Source organism: Lithobates pipiens, unplaced genomic scaffold (assembly GCF_037356315.1).
Source record: "Lithobates pipiens isolate NorthernLeopardFrog02 unplaced genomic scaffold, aLitPip1_a1.2 Scaffold_19, whole genome shotgun sequence".
Classification (NCBI taxonomy): domain Eukaryota; kingdom Metazoa; phylum Chordata; class Amphibia; order Anura; family Ranidae; genus Lithobates; species Lithobates pipiens.
In genome coordinates this window covers 225,615,457-225,638,681 of record NW_027507764.1, presented here as the reverse complement: position 1 = coordinate 225,638,681, position 23,225 = coordinate 225,615,457, and the positions used below count along the sequence as shown (strand labels likewise).

Sequence of the window (23,225 nt, the reverse complement as noted above, 5' to 3'; positions counted from 1 at the left end):
GATTACGCAACTTCTAGTTCGTTCAATCAAAATCCCTTGAATGAATGACATGTCTGTGTGGTCCCCGCTTAGCTGATTTTTTTCAAATTGTAAGTTGCTGTAATTTGAAAAAAAGAGAGAGTCCCTCTCCCCCAGTTATTACATGTTGGGGTGGGGGAATGGGTAGCAGGCATGTCTCTATAATGTAAGCTAATGTGCACTTACAATTTTTAATATATTATGCCCTCAATATACTACAATGTGAAATAAAAAAAATGATAGATATTTTTGCTACAGTACCTTTTTCAGTTTTGATGCAGCCTGGCCAGAGCGGATAGCTTCCATTAAGGCTTCCCTTGTATCTACAGCTACAGCGTTGTTTGTCAAGACCTGAGGGGATTTGGGTGCAGAACCTAACGTAGGTTGTGGAGGTGGAGGTGGAGGCAAAACTGGTGGAGGAATGGAGAATGTCTTTGTTGCTGTGGATTCATTTTCTGATTTTCTTATTGTCTGTAGTTCATTGGATGCAGCAGATGATACCTAACAAGGAAAAATAAAACATTTACTCTTAGGCTTCATGTACACTGAACATTTGAAAACCTCTTCTGAACAATGTAACTTGACAAGTAGTAACCGACATTAGAAAACATCAGTTTTGTCATGTTTACATGCCGTGTTTAGGGACGTTAAGAAGCGTTTTTTAGAGAACTGTTTTAAAATTTAATTCACCAGAACAGCTGTTTCACCGAATTTTTCATTGACTTCATTTAAATGTCATAGGTATTTAGATATATCATAGACATTTGGAATATGAAGCCTACAAAGATCAAGGTAATTGATTAATAAGATAATGGCACCTTGAAAACAAGGTAATCAGAATTACATATTCCAATCAATAGAGTTTTACAACAGAATGTTTTTAACTTCAATAAATGTTGAATAAGTGGGTATTTTAGAGAAGCTTGAAAAAGAATTCCTAAAAACTCTGATCCTGATTTATAAAGCTTCAATAGCACTCAAGCCATTATTGTTTTTCGTTTTGGATAGAGTAGTGAAGAGTTAAAATCCCTGTTTTTTTTCTGCTGCTTTCTGTTTCCCATTGGGCAGATTTACCTTCACTTCTTGTGTCACAGACATAACAGGAACTAAGAATAAATATTGCCAAAGTGAGGGAAATCTTCTCTTAGACAGTTGTCACTGCAGTCACCCAGTGGCGTAACTAGAACCTTCAGGGCCCCAATGCAAGAAACCGTGAATGGCCCCCTGAACCCCAGCCAGGGCCCTTCCCTCCGAGTCCGGCGGTGGAACTCAAGGGCGTGGTCACAGGTATGACCTTTGTGAGCCCTGTAGTTCCACCACTGGTATCAGCAGTTTTTTTATTTTTATTTTTAGGTGCCCCATTGGAGGACTGTCCCTAGGCAGGATGGGGTCCCCATCCCCAGAAGAGATGAGGTCCTTTTCTCCAGGGCAGATGAAGTTACTGCCCCCAGATGAGAAGGGGTCCCTGTCTCCAGGGGAGGTGGGGGTCCCTGTCCCCATGTGAGAAGGGGTCCCTGTCCTGGGCTCCATCCAGTGTGCTGGACAGGCAATCAGCATATCTCCCTGAAAGACCTTTCATCATCTGTGTATGACGGGGGAGGAGGAGGGCTGGCAGACAAGCCTGCAGTGTCCTCTCATAGGGCTGCACTGCATCTGTGTGCTTAAAGTTTGTTTACCCGGGAGAAGTATGCAGTGCAGAGTGGGCCGGACTCGGGGGGGCGGGACTCTGGCTGGGGAGAACAGACATTGGACTGAGCGGCAATGCATGGAGCAGGAGAGGGGTACTCTGAGGAGCCGGCCGAGGACACAGGTAATGCGGGGAATGCACAACTAAAGAGCAGCCAGTGCGATAGTCGAGCATGGAGCTCTGCTAGTCACCCTCCACCTTCTGCCACCCGTGTGCATGGTGCACTGGTACCCCTAGCTGCCTATGCTGCTGCCGGCCATATGTAGAGGGGGCTGCATGGGCCCCCTGCATCACAGGGCCCAGTTCCGGTCGCGACTGCTGCACCCCCTATAGTTACACCCCTGCAGTCACCCATTACTCCTGTCCTAATGACAACAGGAAATTTTGGATTTTCCCTCACAGTTCCTGTGATAATGGTTACTCTGGTAAACATCTGCTTATCATTGATAGAGACAGCAATAAAACTTTGTGATGGTTACTATGACATCTCTATTCTATCCAATATAAAAATATGGCTTTCAATCAAGCACAATTAACATTTTCATCTCTTGCACCTGATTACAGAAAAAATTGCAACCTGTCCGAGGTTTACTAAAGACCACCTGTATGTTGCAGAGCACTAAAGCCCCGTTCCCACTGAGTCTGACTTTGAAGTTGCACGATTTCAAAGCCACAGGTCAGTGTGACTTCAAGTGCGACTTGGCTGACATCTGTGCAACTTCATGCACAGATGTCTGTGCACATTGCACCTGAAATTGCAAAAAATAATGCAGGGACTTTTTTTCAGTTCCATTGCCGACAATAGGATATGACTTGTCGTGCAATTTGTACCTATTAAATTGCATGGCAAGTCACACCGGTGTAAATGGGGCCTCAGACGCTAAATCCAGCGGGTAATGGATGATCCAAAAAATTGAAAAAAAAAGACTTCAAGGGTCCGTTCACACTGTTACACTATGTTAATGTGCATTACGCCATTTTAAGGTGTAGCATGTGGCAACATTAGTGTATTCTAAAGGTGTTTTCGGTTGACTCCATTGAGATTAATAGCACTGGATCACAACAAAATGAGTACCGTAATACACTTTACCATGCATTGTGGAAATGTGTGTATTACTGATAGTGAAGAGCTTGGTTTGCTTTGAGCAAGGTTCAGTGAACATGAGTAATGTTCAGGTGCTGAAACTGAACCCCAGTGAAGTCATTAGGTGCCGAAAGTTGAAAAACAGTTCTGGCCATTTTCTGGGCTAATAGGCAAGGGGTTGTCAACAACTGGCATGGGAGGCTGGGCACTGCTCTGGAAAACATGTACCAAAGCAATAAAAATATTTTGTCTGGAAGCAGTGATCCTAGTAATGCTTAAAGTGAAACATTAAAAATGCAAAATTCAATTAAATAACATGCCTGGGGGTGCTCTAACCCTGTCTATAAAGTAATGCATCTGTGCAAATTATACAACCTACTAAACTAAAACTGACAATTATAAAGAAAACATTGATGGCAAAATGACAGCTCCCAGCTCCTTATCCTAGAAAAGATGACTACTCAAAAAAATAAGGAATAGAGTCCCCTCCCCTAATTCATAGCAGGCCCTTTAGGTCTGGTATAAATTTTAAGGGGAATTTCACCCAAAAAGAAAAATGGGACAAGGCCCCCAAATTCCATATCAGCCCCCTTAGGATACTGTGACGTCATTGGTCAAATATGGTGATATCCATATCTAACTTTATCTCAATATGTTTTTAACATACATGGAAATACAACCAAAATAACATTATATTTTTCTTTCCTTACAAAGACTTCATGATTGTGGACATTATTTTCTTCTATGTGACATCGTTACGCAGATAATTTTACAGATAATTACATAGAGGTTACAAAAAGCAATTACGGGATCTCTGAATATAGCCTGATACAGATGCTGCTGTCAGATTTAACAAGTTTCCACTTGCCTTTTTAAGCCTTGAGATACCATTGTGAGCTCGAATTGCTGACAGTAGCGCAGATCTTTCATTCTCTGGCTCACAAAGCTTCCTTTCCACTCCATCTGTTGGTGAACTCTAAGATAAATAAAACATATATTTGTAGTATAAGAATATCCCAGGCAGCTGACAATTTGTTTACACAGCCAAAATATACCCTTGTTTTAAAGTAAACTAGTCCTAACTCTGCAAAGAGCCAAGCTGATAAAAATAATAAGATAGAGCTGGATAGAGTAGCCTGCACTTACCTTAAGGCTACTTTCACACTGGGGCGAGCAGGCGTCGGCGGTAAAGCAGCGAATTACCATCGTTCTAGCGGTGCTATTTGGCTGCTAGAGGCGAACTTTTAACCCCTGCTAGCAGCCAAAAAAGGGTTAAAACTGCTGGTGCTGCTGGTGGTTTGGCAGCGCTTTGCTGGTGGTTTGGCAGCGCTGCCCCATTGATTTCAATGGGCAGGGGCACTTTAGGAGTGCTGTATACACCGCTCCTACAGCACTGCAAAGATGCTACTTGCAGGACTTTTTTTACTGTCCTGCAAGTGCACCGCTCCAGTGTGAAAGCACTCAGGCTTTCACACTGGAGAGACAGGAGGGGCTCTGCACAGGCACTATGCAGGCGCTATTTTCAGCGCTGTAGCTCCTGTAAAGCACCTCCGTTTGAAAGCAGTCTAAGGCTGCAGCGGTGCTATGCGGGCAGTTCTAAACCTTTTTTGGGCGCTAAGAACACCCCGCTAGCGGGCGAATAGTGCCGCTAAAAATAGTGCCGCTTTACCAGCCCTGCCCGACTCAGTGTGAAAGTAGCCTTAGAAAGCCATTCTTCCAGCACTGAAAGCTTAAAGATTAGGAAAATTAACATTCAAAGCGGTTGATTTACTAAAACTGGAGTGTTCAAAGTCTGGGGCAGCTGTGCATGGTAGCCAATCAGCTTCTAACTTCAGCTTGTTCAATTAAGCCTTGACAAAAAAAAAAAAAAGCTGATTGGAATTTATGCAGAGCTGCACCAGATTTTGCATTCTCCAGTTTTAGTAAATCAACCCTATAGTGCAGTGATGGCGAACCTTGGCACCCCAGATGTTTTGGAACCACATTTACCATGGTGCTCATGCACTCTGCCGTGTAGCTAAGCATCATGGGAAATGTAGTCCCAAAACATCTAGGGTGCCAAGGTTCGCCATCACTGCTGTAGTGTAACTTCAGCTGGTCCTGCCTGCCCTCTCACTTTCCACATCTCTTTATTGATTCATAACAATAATGAGTATTCCTAACCAATAAATATGAGATAGTCAACAAGCTTCAGTTAAACTTTTAAACCTGAAACTGGTATTTGCCTAAAGTGTATGTAAATCCTAACAATGAACTTAATCCTTGATCCTACTTGATATAATAAATATGCCATTAACCTCCTCGCGCCCGCCCTATAGCCGAATGACGGCCGTAGAGCAGGCGCTTTCGTCCGGGAGGCTGTCCCTGGATGTCCTGTTATTTACTTCCGCAATGTGCGCTGCCGCGGGCGTGCATCGGGGAAGTTCTGTGTTTGCCGTGTCCCCCGGAGACAGGCAAACACAGATCGCTGTAAACGGCCAATCACAGCGGCCGTTTACAGCGCGATCGGCGTGTCCAATGGGAGATGATCTCATATGTAAACATATGAGATCATCTCTCAGCGCCGCTCTCCCTCCTCACACAGACAGCGTGTGAGGGGGGAGAGATGAACGGCTGCAGCGGCCGTGAGTGTAAAAAAAAAAAAAAAGTTAAAAAAGTGCCATCCTCCCCCAGTGCCATTCTCACCCAGTGCCATCCTCCCCCAGTGCCATCCTCCCCCAGTGCTATCCTGCCCCAGTGCCATCCTGCCCCAGTGCCATCCGCCCCAGTGCCATCCTGCCCCAGTGCGATCCACCCCAGTGCCATCCTGCCCCAGTGCCAACCTGCCCCAGTGCCATCCACCCTAGTGATACCTGCCCCCAGTGCCACCTGTTGTCAGTGCCATTTGTCCCCAGTGCCATCTATCATCAGTGCCACGTATAAGTGCCATCTGTCATCAGTGCCACGTGTCATCAGTGCCACATAGTGCCATCTGTCATCAGTGCCACATATTAGTGCCATCTGTCAGTGCCACGTATCAGTGCCATTTGTCATCAGTGCCACCTGTCAGTGTCACGTGCCATCTGTTGTCAGTGTCACATGTCATCAATGGCCCTTATCAGTGCCATCTGTCATCAGTGCCACGCATCATCGGTGCCACGTATTAGTGCCATCTGTCATCGGTAGCACGTATTAGTGCCACGTATTAGTGCCATCTGTCATCAGTGCCATGTATTAGTGCCACGTGTCTTCAGTGCCACGTATTAGTGCCACGTGTCATCGGTGCCACGTATAAGTGCCATCTGTCATCAGTGCCACGTGTCATCAGTGCCACGTATAAGTGTCATCATTGCCACGTATCAGTGCCATCTGTTATCAGGGCCTTCAAAAGTGTAATAGGTAGTCAACAAGTTAGATGTGTAATTTATGCTCCTAGAACACGTGATGGCGCTCCCTGCATGTTGGGCCTCTCTATGTGGCCAGGCTGTGAAAAAGTCCCACACATGTGGTATTGTAATACTCAGGAGGAGTAGCAGAATTTTTTTGGGGGTGTCATTTGTGGTATACACATGCCATGTGAGAGAAATAACCTATTACAATGACAATTTTGTAGACAAAAATAAAAAAAATGAAAAATCTTAATTTTGCAAAGATTCGCACCACAGCTTGTAGACTCTCTAACTTTCACAAAGACCAAATAATATCAACTAATTTGGGTTATTTTTACCAAAGATATGTAGCAGTATAAATTGTGGCCAACATTTATGAAGAAAAATTAATAATTTGCATAATTCTGTCACAGAAACAAAGAAATATGCGTTTTTTTCTAAATTTTCGGTCTTTTTTCATTTATATCGCAAAAAATAAAAACCCCAGACGTGATCAAATACCACCAAAAGAAAGCTCTATTTGTGGGAAAAAAGGACAAAAAATTCATTTGGGTACAGTGTTGCATGACTGAGTAATTGTCATTCAAAGAGTGAGAGCACCGAAAGCTGAAAATTGGTCTGGGCAGGAAGGGTGTTTAAGTGCCCAGTAAGCAAGTGGTTAAAAAGTGTTTTTATATCTGTTCAATAGATGCAAACATTTCTTATTCTGCAGCTTACCAATCCTTGGATATGGGATATAATAGCAAAATTTGTCTTTTTTTAGGCTTACTTTTGTTTATTTTAACCTGGTGATCTAGCCAGTACGTCTGTTGTTTTTTCAACAGAACCAGCTGTTCTGCATATGCAGTAGTTAGGGGGTTAAGAAAGACCATTTAACAATGACAGGGGAGTTTACAATGTTCAACTTTTATTTATTTATGTAAAATCTTTATCCCAAAGAGAACAACTGTTGCTGTAACGGCTTAAACAGTGTTAACTGAAATTTAGCTTTAATCTGTTGGTGTATTTAAATCTACTAGTGCATTGAACACTCCCCTCCCCTCAGACTAACCATACTCTTGTCCAAAGGTGTGTTACTGGGCAGATCACCAGGAGAAATAAAGAAAAAAAAGTCTAAAAAAGAAATTTAATGCAGCCACCACATCTAAGGACTGGTAAGTGGCAATATATTAAAATTTTAGTCTTCCTGGCTCCCTGCATATCCATCCACAGTGGATTCTGTTCCACGGTGGGCACTATACAGACTGTTTTCCCTGGAGCAGACTTTTTAAACTGCATGTACCTGTTACCCTGGAAACACTGTGAGTACATTACTTATGTTTTACATGTGTTTGCTCAACAGTTCTACACTATAGGTGTTTGTAGTGCATCTTCCTTCCCATCCCCTTGGTTTGGGTTTAATACAGATTTAATCCTGTCAGAAATCCAGTGAGTAACTTTCATTTGCCTTCTACCTCTGCTGTACTGGAATCCCAGGCAGCATGATAATCAGGGCTGCTGCTAGAGCTGGGCTGCTGCTGTCCCTTCAACATTCACAGCTCTCCTCTCTGCACTCATAGTTACATAGCTCTATAGTTAAATAGTAGGTAAGGTTGAAAAAAAAAAAACACAAGTCCATCAAGTCTAACCTATGTGTGTGATAATAAGTCAGTATTACCCTGTATATCCCTGTATGTTGTGGTCATTCAGGTGCTTATCTAATAGTTTTTTGAAACTATTGATGCCCCCCGCTGAGACCACCACATGTGGAAGGGAATTCCACATCCTGGCCGCCCTTACAGTAAAGAACCCTCTACGTAAGTTATGGTAAAACTTCCTTTCTTCTAATTTTAACGAGTGGCCACATGTCTTGTTAAACTCCCTTCCGCAATAAAGTTTTATCCCTATTGTTTGGTCACCAGTATGGTATTTGTAAATTGAAATCATATCCCCTCTCAAGCGTCTCTTCTCCAGAGAGAATAAGTTCAGTGCTCTCAACCTTTCCTCATAACTACAGATGAGCCGAACACCCCCCGGTTCGGTTTGCGGCAGAACATGCGAATGGACCGAAAGTTTGCGCAAACACAGTTAAAGTCTATGGGACCCGAATGTGAAAAATCAAAAGTGCGAATTTTAAATGCTAATATGCAAGTTATTGTCATAAAAAGTGATTGGGACATGTATCAATGCAAAAAAAGTTTTAAAAATGGCAGTTTTTTCAAGAGCAGTGATTTTAACCACTTGCTTACTGGACACTTAAACACCCTTCCTGCCCAGACCAATTTTCAGCTTTCGGTGCTCTCACACTTTGAATGACAATTACTCAGTCATGCAACACTGTACCCAAATGAATTTTTTTGTAATTTTTTTCCCACAAATAGAGCTTTCTTTTGGTGGTATTTGATCACCTCTGGGGTTTTTATTTTTTGCGCTATAAATGAAAATTTTTTGAAAAAAAACGCATATTTCTTTGTTTCTGTGACAAAATTATGCAAATTATTAATTTTTCGTCATAAATTGTGGCCACTATTTATACTGCTACATATCTTTGGTAAAAATAACCCAAATTAGTGGATATTATTTGGTCTTTGAGAAAGTTAGAGAGTCTACAAGCTGTGGTGTGAATCGCACAAAATTGATCACATCTGATGTACTGGTGGACTATCTCACTTCTTGCGACCCGAACAAGTCAGCAAAGTACAAATACCCCCCAAATGACCCCTTTTTGGAAAGTAGACATTCCAAGGTATTTAGTGAGAGGCATGGTGAGCTTTTTGATGTTGTCATTTTTTCCCACAATTCTTTGCAAAATTAATATTTTTTTCCCCACAAAATTGTCATTGTAATAGGTGATTTTTTTCTCACGTGGCATGTGTATACCACAAATGAGACCCCCAAAAAATTCTGCTACTCCTCCTGAGTATTACAATACCACATGTGTGGGACTTTTTCACAGCCTGGCCACATAGAGAGGCTCAACATGCAGGGAGCACGTCACATGTTCTAGGAGCATAAATTACACATCTAACTTGTTGACTACCTATTACACTTTTGAAGGCCCTGGAGCACCAGGACAATGACACGTGGCACTGATGACAGATGGCACTGATACGTGGCACTGATGACACTTATACGTGGCACTGATGACACGTGGCACTGATGACAGATGACACTAATATGTGGCACTGATGACAGATGGCACTTATACGTGGAACTGATGACAGATGGCACCTATACGTGGCACTGATGACACATGGCACTAATATGTGGCACTGATGATGCGTGACACTGATGACAGATGGCACTGATAAGTGGCATTGATGACACATGACACTGACAACAGATGGCACGTGACACTGACAGGTGGCACTGATGACAAATGGCACTGATACGTGGCACTGATGACAGATGGCACTAATATGTGGCACTGATGACAGATGGCACTATGTGGCACTGATGACACATGGCACTGATGACAGATGGCACTTATACGTGGCACTGATGACAGATGGCACTGGGGACAAATGGCACTGACAACAGGTGGCACTGGGGACAGATAGCACTAACAGGTGGCACTGGGAACAGATAGCACTAACAGGTGGCACTGGGGGCAGGTGGCTCTGGGGAGGATAGCACTGGCGAGGATGGCACTGAGGGAGGATGGCACTGGGGCGGATGACACTGGGGGAGGATGGCAAAATAAAAGTGAAATATTACTTTAAATATCGTACCTGGGGGGTGACTATAGTATGCCTGTAAAGTGGCATGTGTTTCCCATGTTTAGAACAGTCCCTGCACAAAATGACATTTCTAAAGGAATAAAAGTAATTTAAAACTGCTTGCGGCTGTAATGTAATGTCGGGTGCCGGCAATATGGATGAAAATTATTGAGAAAAACAGCATGGGCTACCCCCCCAGCCCATTACCAGACCCTTTGGGTCTTGTATGGATATTAAGGGGAACCCCGTACCCAAATTAAAAAAAGAAAAGGCGTGGGGCCCCCAGGCCCTATATACTCTGAACAGCAGTATACAGGCAGTCCAAACAAGACAGGGAATGTAGGTTTGTTCTTAAGTTCAATCTGTTTGTAATTTGGAACAGGTACATTTTGTAAGTGTAGCTCCAGCCAAAAAATCTATTTTTAAGCTTTTTGGATAACATAGGAAAAGGTTATCACCCCGGTAAAATTTGTTTTGCTGTCTGTGCCCCTGTTCAGAAGATTTCACCTCACTTTCTGTCCCAATGACAATTGGATTTTGAAAATTTGGGGTTATTAGGGAAACAAGGATTGGTGATAAAGCATCAGTGGAGACACCTTTTTCCTCTCACTTCCTGTTGTCTTTCTCCGTTTGTAAGTAGGAGACTTTTGTAAGTCGGATGTTTGAAAGTAGGGGACCGCCTGCATATACTATGTGGCCTGCCCTATATACTTTGCAGAAAATTGGGCCTTAGGTGTTGGTGGTACCAGAACACTGTAAGCCCTCACAGTTACTCTTGTTGGACGCTGGAATGGGCCCTGCTGTGAAATATTATATCAAGAATTGTAATTACATGCCCCTGTTAAACAGGGGCAGAAAAATTGGGCCTTTTGTGGTGGTGTGGTGGTGGTGCCACAACACTGTAAGCCCTCATATTTACTCTTGGTGGGCGCAGGAACGGGCCCTGCTGTGAAATATTACATCAAAAATTTTAATAAAAGCCCCTGTTAAACAGGGGCAGAAAAATTGGGTCTTAGGCAGTGCTGGTGGTGCCACAACACTGTAACCCCTCACAGATTCTGTTGTTGAGCACAGGAACAAGCCCTGCTGTGAAATATTAGAGCAAATATTGTAATTACATGCCCCTGTTAAACAGGGGAAGAAAAATTGGGCCTTAGGTGGTGGTGGTGGTACAACACTGTAAAGCCTCACAGATACTCTTGTTGAGCGCAGGAACGGGCCCTGGTGTGAAATATTAGAGCAAATATTGCAATTTCATGGCCCTGTTAAACTTTTCAAAATACGTGGGGAGTCAGCAGCGCCCTGCACATGCAGACTCTGCGGTGTGATACAGTCGGTGGCTACCTTTAATCTGGCCCCTGGAGGGCATTCTGCCTCATTGGAGATGTGCCTCCTCCTCCTCTCTTCTATCAGGCACCCAGGTAGAGTCAGTGACCTCTTCATTCCCTCCCTCCTCATCACTGGAGCAAACCTGGCAGTATGCTGCAGCTGGGGGAACATGACTGCCAGTTTCTTGTCCTTCTTGGGCAACCCCTCTCTCAGGCTCATGTTACTGCATTCCTCAACCTGGGTACAATCGGAGCCTTCAAAACGCTGAGCATCCTCCTGCAGCATGTACCCGACACTGTGGTTGAACAGTTCGGGGGACTCCTCTGTGACTGATGATGGGGCTAGGGAAGGAGTGACTGATGACATTGAGCCAATGGAATAGCAGGCAGGCAAATTACTCTGAGCCTGGGTGACAAAGGATGAGGAGGATGAAGACAGCTTAGTTATCCACTCTACCAACTCTTCTGCATGTCGTGGCTCAACACGGCCAGCTGCCGAAAAAAAGGACAAGCGCACCCCACCACAACGCTCTGAAGATGTGCCGTGCCCACGACCAGTTCTGTTGGCTATAAAAACAGAGCCTGCTTGCCCTCTTTTAGTGGGCATTTTGTTAGCAAAACAGCTAAACCTGAAGTTTACTATAAAAAGTACACCAGGAATGGCCTGACTGGAATGCAGTGGATATATATATATATATATATATATATATATATATATATATATATATATATATATATATATATATATATATATATGTGTGTGTAGGAGACTGTAGATATATTTAATACACTGCAGATCATTGAATCGCCTGCCTGAAAGTGTATTTGAAAACGAACACCAGGAATGGCCTGCAGTCGGATCGTGTTATCGGAAAATGTTATAGCCCAGCTCTAAAACTTTGTCAGTCGGATATTCTGACGGAAACAGTCCGATGGAGCCCACACATGGTCGGATTATCCGCCAACATGGTCCTATCGGACATTTTCCGTCGGAATGTCCGACCATGTGTACAAGGGCTAACATCTTATACCTTTATAAAACATGATATAATCTGCTGTATGATGCCATCCATGAAGGTTTTCTATAAATAGTCTCTTAGTTTATAAGCAATATATTATATTCTATGACATTTTACCTGTATTTTTCGCAGTTTTTCTTTTCCTTCACCAGACTGAATTGCTCCCATTAAAGCAGTATGTAATGAGTTGTCTGACTGAATAGGTTTTTGTAACACAGGTCGAAACTTTGCTTTAGGTCCGAAAAAACTATTGCTGGCAGAACTGTCTGGCTCATCTATTACTGTAGAAGGTATGGTGTCTACTTCACGTTTATCTTTTTTCTCAGTTATTGTTACAGTGGCTGCTGATGCTTTTGTGGGTCCAAAAGCATTTTCTTGTTCTATTTTCATAGACTTTTCTCGAACAGCTCTTAAAAAGGCATTCGATGGCACATTAGATGTTGGGCGAATGCGAGCTGATTCAGCTGCAGAGTTTTTTTCAGTTTTTTCCAACACAGTTATATTTCCCTTTGCAGGGCCATTAAATTGCTGTGTTCTAGATAGAAAATCACTTTTTATAGCCTCAGTGGGTGTTTCCTCATTGAGATTGCTGCTTTTATTAGTTGATTTTATTTTATTTGTCAACTGACCATCCTTGTTGCCATGATTTGTATTCAATTCTGTAAATGTGTTTTGTTTAGTTGCAGATTTAATTTCTTTTTTTGGTTCCTCTGGGGTAACATTTGTATTATTTTTTATGGAGGATGCCACAAAAGTAGAGCTTCTGTTATTGGAATTTGAAGAATCACGTTTGACCTCTGAAGCTTCTAGTGTTTTTTTATTTAAAGGTTCTGTATACTTGACTATAGCAGAAGCCACATATTGGCTCGATGTCCTCTTGGAAGGTTTTGAAAATGGCAGTTCTGTCTTTTCTTGATTTGATTTTTCGATAATAATCACCTTTTCTTGGGAAGTTTTTGATAACAAATCTGGTTTGGTCTGTTGTGGTCCTCGGATCCTATCACTGATGGCAGGGCCTTGATCCAATTTTCCTTTAAATGTGTTCTGTCTAATAGTCTCATTTGCTTGCCTTGGTTGTTTGTCATTTAATGTAGATCTTACAAGTGGCACGTCTGTTTTCTTGATTGTGTTTTCAATAATAATCACATTTTCCTGGGGAACAGTTGGTGCTGGTTTGTTCCTGTCCAATGTGTTATCCCTGTCATTTAATTTACCCACAGGTATCGACTGTGTTAATCCTTTTGATGAAGTAAAAATTGCTCTGTTCTCCACAATTTCATTTGGCTTAAAATTCTTGACAGGTCCAATCTTTTTACCAGGCTGCTCTTTTGATTCCCCTCCCTGTGCATCCATTGAACTTGATCTCCAAAACTCTTTAGCTCTTGCAACCAGAGGTTTTTCTACCAGAGGACTTTCTGTGTCATTAGCAAAACTATCATTTTTTTCAAAAGACGACTGTGGACTTATTAAATTCCCTTGATCATCTATCTTGATGGCACTTGAAGTAAGGGAAACACCTCTGTCATATTTTTTAACAGTGGGTTTCGGAGGAACCACTGTAAATGTCGTCATGCCAAATTTTGGTTCATATGTCTGCTGCCGCCACAGACTTGGTTTGGTGGTTTCTGCTGCCTTATTAGTATTGTTTTGTGGAGCCTGGTTTTCTTTGATTCCTAGTTTGTGTCTGCCGTCAGGCATTAGGTCAGCTTTATTCTTAAATTGCATTGATTCATTTTCTGTTTTTATGGGGAAAGCTGACTTTGGTGGATTAGATGATGGATTTTCAATGGGTCTGTCAGTTGTCTTGGAACTAAACTCACTTTTGAATGAATGTTGTTTTGAGATATCTGCAGCCTGTTTAAAACTCTGGCCACTGAGCTTCACTGTTGGAGAGTTGGGTAACTTAACATTGCTGTGTGGAGTATACGTTTTTTTTGCAATAATTTCGCCATGGGAAATTAAATTGTCATTTGTTGTGTTGCCTACAGCCGAAGATTTTTGCATCGCATTGAAGTCATTTGCAGGTGGAATGGTATGTACACTATACTTCAAACTTTTCGTGGTAACTTCAGGAATCTCATCTATAATGGTGACAGGCACAGCAGCACCAGTTTCCTTGTACTCGTGAACCTGTCTAGATTCTTCTCCCACTGGACTTGACCGAGCACTGATACGATTGCTTTTGATGTGGTACCCATGATCCATATCTGTAAAATAATATACATTTTAATTTATCTACATTTCACTGACATGATTAAGTACATATTTAAAAACATTATTTACCATATGAGAAATGTTCACACAGATGTTTAAAAAAAAAACTATTTCTCTCAAAGAGCTGAGACTGTTGGGAGTTGCCCCGTGTGGTTTGGTGTTGTCTTCCTCTCCACATCCTTTCCTTGCAGGCTTTCACCTATAAGCGCAACAGTTTTTTTCTTGTTTTGGATGATTTACACTGTTGTGAGTAATTCATTATGTACAACTATAGTCATATTATTGCTGACATACTTTACTATAGTCACTGTTTATATTTTATCTCACAAAAGTGAGTACACCCCTCACATTTTTGTAAATATTGTATTATAACTTTTCATGTGACAACACTGAAGAAATTACACATTGCTACAATGTAAAGTAGTGAGTGTACAGCTGGTATAACAGTGTAAATTTGCTGCCCCTAAAAATAACTCAACAAACAGCCATTAATGTCAAAACCGCTGGCAACAAAAGTGAGTACACCCCTAAGTGAAAATGTCCAAATTGGGTCCAATTAGCCATTTTCCCTCCCCGGGGTCATGTGACACCATTAGTGTTACATGGTCTCAGGTGTGAATGGGGAGCAGGTGTGTTAAATTTGATGTTATAGCTCTCACTCTCTCATACTGGTCACTGAAAGTTAACAGGGAACCTTATGGCAAAGAACTCGTTAAAGGATCTTAAAAAATAATTTTTGCTCTACATAAAGATGGCATAGGCTATAAGAAGATTGCCAAGACCCTGAAACTGAGCTGCAGCATGGTGGCCAAGACCATATAGCGGTTTAACAGGACAGATTCCATTCAGGACAGGCCTCACCATGGTCGACCAAAGAAGTCAAGTGTACATGCTCAGCGTCATATCCAGAAGTTGTCTTTGGGAAATTAATGCATGAGTGCAGCCAGCATTGCTGCAAAGGTTGAAGGGGTGGGAGTCAGCCTGTCAGTGTTTAGACCATACATCGCACACTGCATCACATTGATCTGCATGGCTGTCATCCAAGAAGGAAGCCTTTTCTAAAGATCATGCACAAGAAAGCCTGCAGTTTGCTGAAGACAAGCAGACTAAGTACATGGATTACCTATTTGGTTCAGATGGTGTCAATCGTGTGTCGCAGAAACCAGGTGAGGAGTACCAAAAGAAGTGTGATTTGCCTACAGTCAAGCATGGTGGTGGGGGTGTCATGGTCTGGGGCCACATGAGTGCTGCCAGCACTGGGGAGCTGCAGTTTATTGAGGGAACCATGAATGCCAACATGTACTGTGACATACTGAAGCAGAGCATGATCCCCTCCCTTCGGAGACTGGGATGCAGGGCTGTATTCCAACATAATAACAATCCCAAACACACCTCCAAGACACCCACTGCCTTGCTAAAGAAGCTGAGGGACTGGCCAAGCATGTCTCCAGACCTAAACCCTATTGAGCATCTGTGGGGCATCCTCAAACGGAAGGTGGAGGAGCGCAAGGTCTCTAACATCCACCAGCTCTGTGATGTCGTCATGGAGGAGTGGAAGAGGAATCCAGTGGCAACCTGTGAAGCTCTGGTGGACTCCATGCCCAAGAGGGTTAAGGCAGTGCTGGAAAAAAATGGTGGCAACACAAAATAGTGACACTTTTGGCCCAATTTGGACATTTTCACTTAGGGGTGTACTCACTTTTGTTGCCAGCAGTTTAGACATTAATGGCTGTGTGTTGCGTTATTTTGTGGGGACAGCATATGTACACTGTTATACAAGCTGTACACTCGCTACTTTACATTGTAGCAAAGTGTCATTTCTTCAGTGTTGTCACATGAAAAGATATAATAAAATATTTACAAAAAATGTGAGGGGTATACTCACTTTTGTGAGATACTGTATACAGTGGGGAAAATAATTATTTGATCCCATGCAGATTTTGTAAGTTTGCACACTTACAAAAAAAAAGGGTCTATAATTTTTATCATAGGTGTATTTTAACCACTTCAGCCCCGGAAGGATTTACCCCCTTCCTGATGCAGCCCTTTTTCGCGATACGGCACTGCGTCACTTTAACTGACAACTACGCGGTCAGGCGATATTGTACACAAACAAAATTGATGACCTTTTTTTCCCCCACAAATAGAGATTTCTTTTGGTGGTATTTGATCACCTCTGTGGATTTTTTGCACTATAAACAAAAAAAGAGCGACAATTTTGAAAAAAAAAGCTATATTTTTTTACTTTTTGCTATAATAAATATCCCCCAAAAACAAATTTCTTCCACAGTTTAGGCAAATATGTATTCTCCTACATATGTTTGTAAACAAAAACGCAATAAGCATATATTCATTGGTTTGCGCAAAAGTTATCGCGTCTACAAAATAGTGGATAGATTTATGCCATTTTTATTAATATTTTTTATTAGTAGTGGCGGTGATCTGATCAGACCCTTTTGACGCTATTTTGGGACCATTGGTATTTATACAGAGATCAGTGCTATAAAAATGCACTGATTTCTGTGTAAATGTCACTGGCAGAGAAGGGGATAAACACTAGGGGGTGATCAAGAGGTTAACTGTGTTCCCTCAGCATGTTATAACTGTAGGGGGGATGGGCTCACTAGAACATGACAGAGATCACTGCTCCCGATCACTGGGAGCAGTAGATTCCTGTCATGTTGCTAGGCAGAACAGGGAATGCCATGTTTACATAAGCATTTCCCTGTTCTGCCTGTCCGTGCCACGATCACGGGCCACCGCCGGACATCTGCTAGCCGCAGATGACACAGTGACATACAGGTACGTTGTTTTGCACACCCGTGCCACTTTGCCGACATATATCAGCACGAGCTAGTCAGCAAGTAGTTAAATAATAGAGACAGACTGTCAATCAAATATACAGAAAAATAAACACATGATACAAATGTTGTAAATTGAGTTGAAGTTCAGTGACTAAAATAAGTATTTGATCCCCAAGCAAAACATGACTTAGTACTTGGTGGAGAAATCCTTCCTGGCAAGCACAGAGGTAAGACGTTTCTTGTAGTTGGTTACCAGGTTTGGACACATCTCAGGAGGGGTTTTGGTCCACTCTTGTTTACAGGTCTTCTCTAAATCCTTAAAGAGGAACTGTAGTCTGTTTACGTAATCTGTAATAAAAACATCTTTGCCATTCTGAAGCTTTCCTCCAACCACTTTGCACCTTCCTGTCAAACTCTCATGAGAATGAGAGAGAGAGATGTGCATGATGTCATAAGCCTAGGCTTTTCACCAGACCAGAAACAGGAAGTGGGCTGTATAAGATATTTATTGGCAGAAAAATATTTTTTACTATCCAAAGTTAAAACAACAAGGGTAGTATATTTAATAGATGGAAAAATGAAAAAAGGACTGAAGGTCCGATTTAAAGTTTCTTGGCTGTCGCTTGGCAACTCAAAGTTTCATCTCCCTCTATATATTTTCTATAGGATTAAGGTCTGGAGACTAGCTAAGCCCCTCCATGACCTTAATGTGCTTCTTCTTGAGCCACTCCTTTGTTGCCTTGGCAGTATGTTTTGGGGCATTGTCAGACTTGAAGACCCATCCATGACCCATCTTTAGGGTTCTGGCTGAGGGAGGAAGGTTTTCATCCAAGATTTTACAATACATGGCCCATCCATTGGCCTCTCAATGCGGCAAAGTCGGCCTGTACCTTTAGCAGAGAAACAGCCCCAAAGCATAATGTTTTCACCTCCATGCTTGACTGATGTTTTTCTTAGGGTTATAGTCAGCATTTTTCATCCTCCAAACAAGGTGAGTCGAGTTAATGCTAAAGAGCTAAATTTTGGTCGCATCTGACCATAGCACTTTCTCCCAATCCTTCTCTGAATCATTTAGATGTTCACTGGCAAACATCAGATAGGCCTGTACATGTGCCTTCTTGAGGAGGGGGACCTTGCGGGTGCTGCAGAATTTCAATCCATGGCGGCTTATTGTGCTACCAATGGTTTGTTTGGTGACTGTGGTCCCAACTGCCTTGAGATCCTCCCGTGAAGTTCTGGGCTGATCCCTCACTTTTGTCTTGATCACCCTTACCCCATGAGGTGAAATCTTGCATGAAGCTCCAGACCGAGGGCGATTGATGGTTATTTTGTATTTCTTCCATTTGCTACTAATCTCTCCAACAGTTGTCTCCTTCTCACCAAGCTTCTTGCTGATAGTCTTGTAGCCCATTCCAGCCATGTGCAGGTCTGCAATCTTGTCCCTAATGTCTTTTGACAGTTCTTTGGTCTTGCCCATTGAATGGAAGAAAGAGATTCTGTGGAAAGGTGTCTTTTATAAACATTAAGAGTTGTCATTAGGAGCACCTTCTTAAATTGACAGGACTAATTTGTGTACCACATGAGCACATAATGTAGCCAGTCTGTGGGAGCCAGAATTATTCTTGGTTGGTAGGGGGTCAAATTGGAGACATGAAGGAGTTTGTGGATTCTACTTATTGATATCTTCACTCAATCTGTGTCTATACAGTGCTCTCTACAATTAATCCTAACTTCTATGCCTATTTGGGTATCTGTTGACCTTGTCAGTTAGTAGGGTGTTTGTTTGTTATATGTGATTTTAACTTTTTTGTAATAAAGACTATATTTTTATTAAATCACTGCCTCATGTTGTGCCGATAAAATTTGCTATGTTTTGTTTGAGTTTATAACTCATTCAATCCTTTATACTTATCAAAAATACCAATTTCCTCAATCTCCAATGGTAAACTCACTACAAACAAATACACACCCTTCTTATTGACCATAAAAAAACATAAATACCTAAAAATTGTGAATTATTTATTAATTATTGCTTAGTGGGTGAATCCCAAGATTCCACCCTAATTCCTGTGTTCCCTTACTAAATATTTAGCCACATTTACTCTACTCTATCCTAGTGAGAAAAAAAAGGGGGGGGGGGTGGGGGGCAAAAGAGAGACGTGGAAGGGAGGTCAGGGCGAGCAGGAAATTACATAGGAAAGACATAGTTGGACAAAAACTGTGCCCCAAAATTCTTGGTCATCTTATTACCCCACTCAAAAACTTCCCCCCTGTTCCACCCATCCTGACCTGGAAAGTATTCTCCCTGCCCATATAACTCATATAGATTGAGAACTGTTTAAACTCAAACCAAGTTCTCCAAGTTCTATCAAATCTTGTTCCAGCATCATCTTGCAAATGTATTAATTCTTCCATTAACCTAGTTCTATATTCTTCCCTAAGCCAATCCTTCATGGTTGGTATTTTCTTTACATTCAAATATTTCAGGATTAAAGCTTTTGCTGCATTTAACAAAAATGGAGTAATAACTACTCTATATTGTTTCTTTGATTCGCTTGTAGCGTGAAACAAACATTGCCAGGGGTCTTGCCTAACTTTAATATTACTGATATTCTTAAATAAAGGGGAGTTCCACCCAAAAGTCAAACTTCCACTTATGTGATTCCTTTGATTCCTTCCCGCCTCTGATCTAACAGTTGGTACCTTTCGGGGGGGTACCTGTTTTTACAGGTACCCTGTGCCTACTTCCGGGAGACCAGGCCACGGCGAATTATGTCAGCAGCTTGGTCCCCCTCCTCCTCCCTCCGCTTCTGCCGGGCCAGTGAGAGAGCGCAGTGTGGCGGCTGCATTCGACCAGATGATGATGCCTAACAATGTGACGGGATGGGCACAGAATCCAATAGTGTTTACAGGAACCAACAGTCAGAGCATAATGGTTTCCCACATCTATAAAGCTGCCGTAATATCATTGGAGTTAAGTGACATATTGTAGGGCTTGTGAAGAATACTTGAATTTCCACTTAGACCCTTAGTGGATCTTCAGCCTGATAAAAAAAAAAAAGAAGAAGGAATGGGTGGGGGGATTCAGAGGATTCACAAAAACTGAACTTTCCGTTTTGGGTGAAATTCCGCTTTAATGCTGGCCGCCGCTCTCAAAGCTTGCTTGGTGATGTCATGGTTATTGTGATTGGATGCTAGTGGAAATTGCCATAGGCAATTGGTAGCCCAAAAGATTTGGAAATAAACAGAGGAACTCCCGAAGATAAATGATGAAAATATATATATTTAGGCAACATTATTAAAACACCACTGAAGTTGCATTTCATATTACGTCTTATCACCAAGAAATGTGTTGACAGGGGTTTCAATATTGTTGCTACTAAACATATAACCTTTTACATGGAAGAAATCACAGTCTATGTCATCTTACCTATATCAACAAAAACAAATGCATTACAATCCAGAATCATTGAATAAATGCATATATCTAAAAGTCTGTGATGCCCTTACACTCAATGATGTGTTAGCATATTATCACTACATCGTGTATGGTGTCCACCTCATTTCACTCATTCAAATATCTGGACGTTCAGTTCCACTGTGCAATTTATTAAAAGCACTTTTATTTATTTCAAGCTAACAACACCAGCAGCAAATGTGTACAGTATACAAAATGCTAAATAATTGAAAGGATTCAGATGTTTGTAAGTGAAGAATAAAGCAATATGTGTCAAACTACGTCAAATGAAGAAGTAGTTCCTATATTATCTTTCTTTGCAGTTTTTTTTCCAAACAAATCATTACAATATATAACATAATAAATATTACCTTCTGAATCTTCATCCAGTTCTGCCAGTGTATCTTGGAACTGTGTAGTAATGAAAATATCCTCGTCACCATTTGGGACTGATATCACTTCATCTTCTACCCGAGTTGAACTTGAAAAAAGAAAAAAGTACATTACTACATTTTTTCCTATGCATGTATCACTCTTTTCTGCTTGATGTAACATATCATATTAATTTACTTATTATGCCAATGTAGAATATACTTTTGCCCCTAGAACCCTTGAGCATACTTTCACATAATCTTGGATCATCTGAGCTATAGGAACCTATAGCTTAGTCATCTGTTTTGGGTGGACCTAAAAGTGTTCATCAGTTTAAATACTTCACTGTTTTATTCAAACAAAAAAGTAAAATCTGAGGAGGCTAAAACACTGAGAGAATATTTCTGAAATCTTTAGGGAGCTTTAAATAGAAAGAACATAAATTATAATAGCTGACTTCACATCAGACAGTACATAAACATTTTCTCATGTGTCAGGCACATAAGGAGGGATAAGGAAACATTTCCCTCCGATAATGAATTCCTGACATGCTGCGCATTTCTTCTAGTAGCAAGTTTAACACTGTAGTTAATTGTATTGTTGCCAACATCTACAATTTCCCTGCATAATACAAACTAGAAAACTTGAGTAAAGTGGTTTGTCAAGGAAGTAACAGCTACATTGTAAAAGTCTCATGGTGGTTACACAGGCTGGCTAGTTTATTTGAGCCATCACTATCTGCAAAAAAATATTTATTTTATTTAATATATTTACATAATATAAATGTGATTAAAACATTTGCCTAGCATCAGTCACTTATAAATTAAGGTAATAGTGTTAAGATGAAAAAAGGACAAAAAGTAAATATTTTGAAAATATAAGATAACTATTGTGTTCTGACAGGGTGGACAGCCCCCCCCCCCCCCCCCACCAGAACACTCCCATCAGCAATTCAGCATGCTCAACCATTAGCTTTTTTAGTCATGCTCCTTCGACAGAAGCTGGCCGTTGCAGTACGCATGGGCCGAATATTGGTTAGTTTCTATTGAACCGGCTGATGCTGCCTGACATTCGGCCCATGTGTACTAGACTTATGCTGCAAAATGTCTTCAACATTTCACTACAAGTCTAATTGCATGTGACTAACTACTACTAGCTATATCATGACTTGGATAATAGTGAACTTTCACAAAAATTCAGTTGGCCAGCCTGAATCAGACAAAAAGCAGACATGGTATTTTATTTCAAAGTTTAACTCGCCCCTATTTCTTCTAAAGGACACTGATGACTGTTGCTTTGCTTAACAGTGTACAAACAATACTAATGTACCATTACAAACTGTGGAGTGAAATAAAGGGTTCCACAGAACCATGTATATCCAATTAATTGTACAATGTATTTTTTTAATTAACTGGATCAGTAGCTTGTACCTAAAGCAGCAGATTGTACAATCACATGTATATAACATACTATACAAATTTAGTTTAAAAAGATAAATTCCAAGCAAATATAAAACACTAATAAAAATATGGCTGATATAAGTACTTCTAATCTGTCTTCAGATAATTCCAAATACAATTTTTTGCCCTGTAAATATCAGAAGGAAGGTCTGCCCTAGGGATGAGGTTTGTGTTTGTCATGATTATGTGGCAAATCTGCCAGATTCAAAGTTGCTAGCAATTGCAAATTTATGTGTGATTTTCCTGTGTTTGGCCCATTTTGTAATACTTTAACCACTTGAGTAATAGCTTGGATTACCCATTCTTACCAGGCCATTTTCAGTTTCTAGTGCTGTGATATTTTGACTGACAGATACTTTGTCATGGAACACTGTAACCAAGTTACATCATTATATAATTGAATAACCATTGAGGAAAAAAGACCAAATGGTAGAGCTGCACGATTCTGGTCAAAATGAGAATCATAATTTTTTTGCTTAGAATAAAAAGATCACGATTCCCGCGACGTAAAATCTTTCACATTATAAAAAAAAAAAAAAAAAAAAAAATGGGCTAACTTTACTGTTTCGTTTTTTTAAATTCATTAAAGTAATTTTTTCCAAAAGTAATGCATTTGAAAGACTGCCGCGCAAATACAGTGTGACATAAAATATTGCAACAACCACCTTTTATTCTCTAGGGCATCTACTAAAAAAATATATATATATAATGTTTGG

The 23,225-nt window shown here is 41.2% G+C and overlaps 1 protein-coding gene across 4 annotated transcripts in view; it reads right to left on the bottom strand.

Annotated features, from left to right (window-relative positions):
* COBL (cordon-bleu WH2 repeat protein) overlaps positions 1-23,225 on the bottom strand; it is a 494,130-nt gene that overhangs the window by 26,958 nt on the left and 443,947 nt on the right. For all 4 annotated transcript variants that reach the window (XM_077491755.1, XM_077491756.1, XM_077491754.1 and 1 more), the window contains 4 exons: positions 21,049-21,158; positions 12,320-14,409; positions 3,658-3,765; positions 280-519 (listed from right to left, as the gene is read on the bottom strand). In XM_077491755.1, the coding sequence (XP_077347881.1) occupies positions 280-519; positions 3,658-3,765; positions 12,320-14,409; positions 21,049-21,158 (2,548 nt within the window). The remainder of the gene's footprint in view (positions 1-279; positions 520-3,657; positions 3,766-12,319; positions 14,410-21,048; positions 21,159-23,225) is intronic.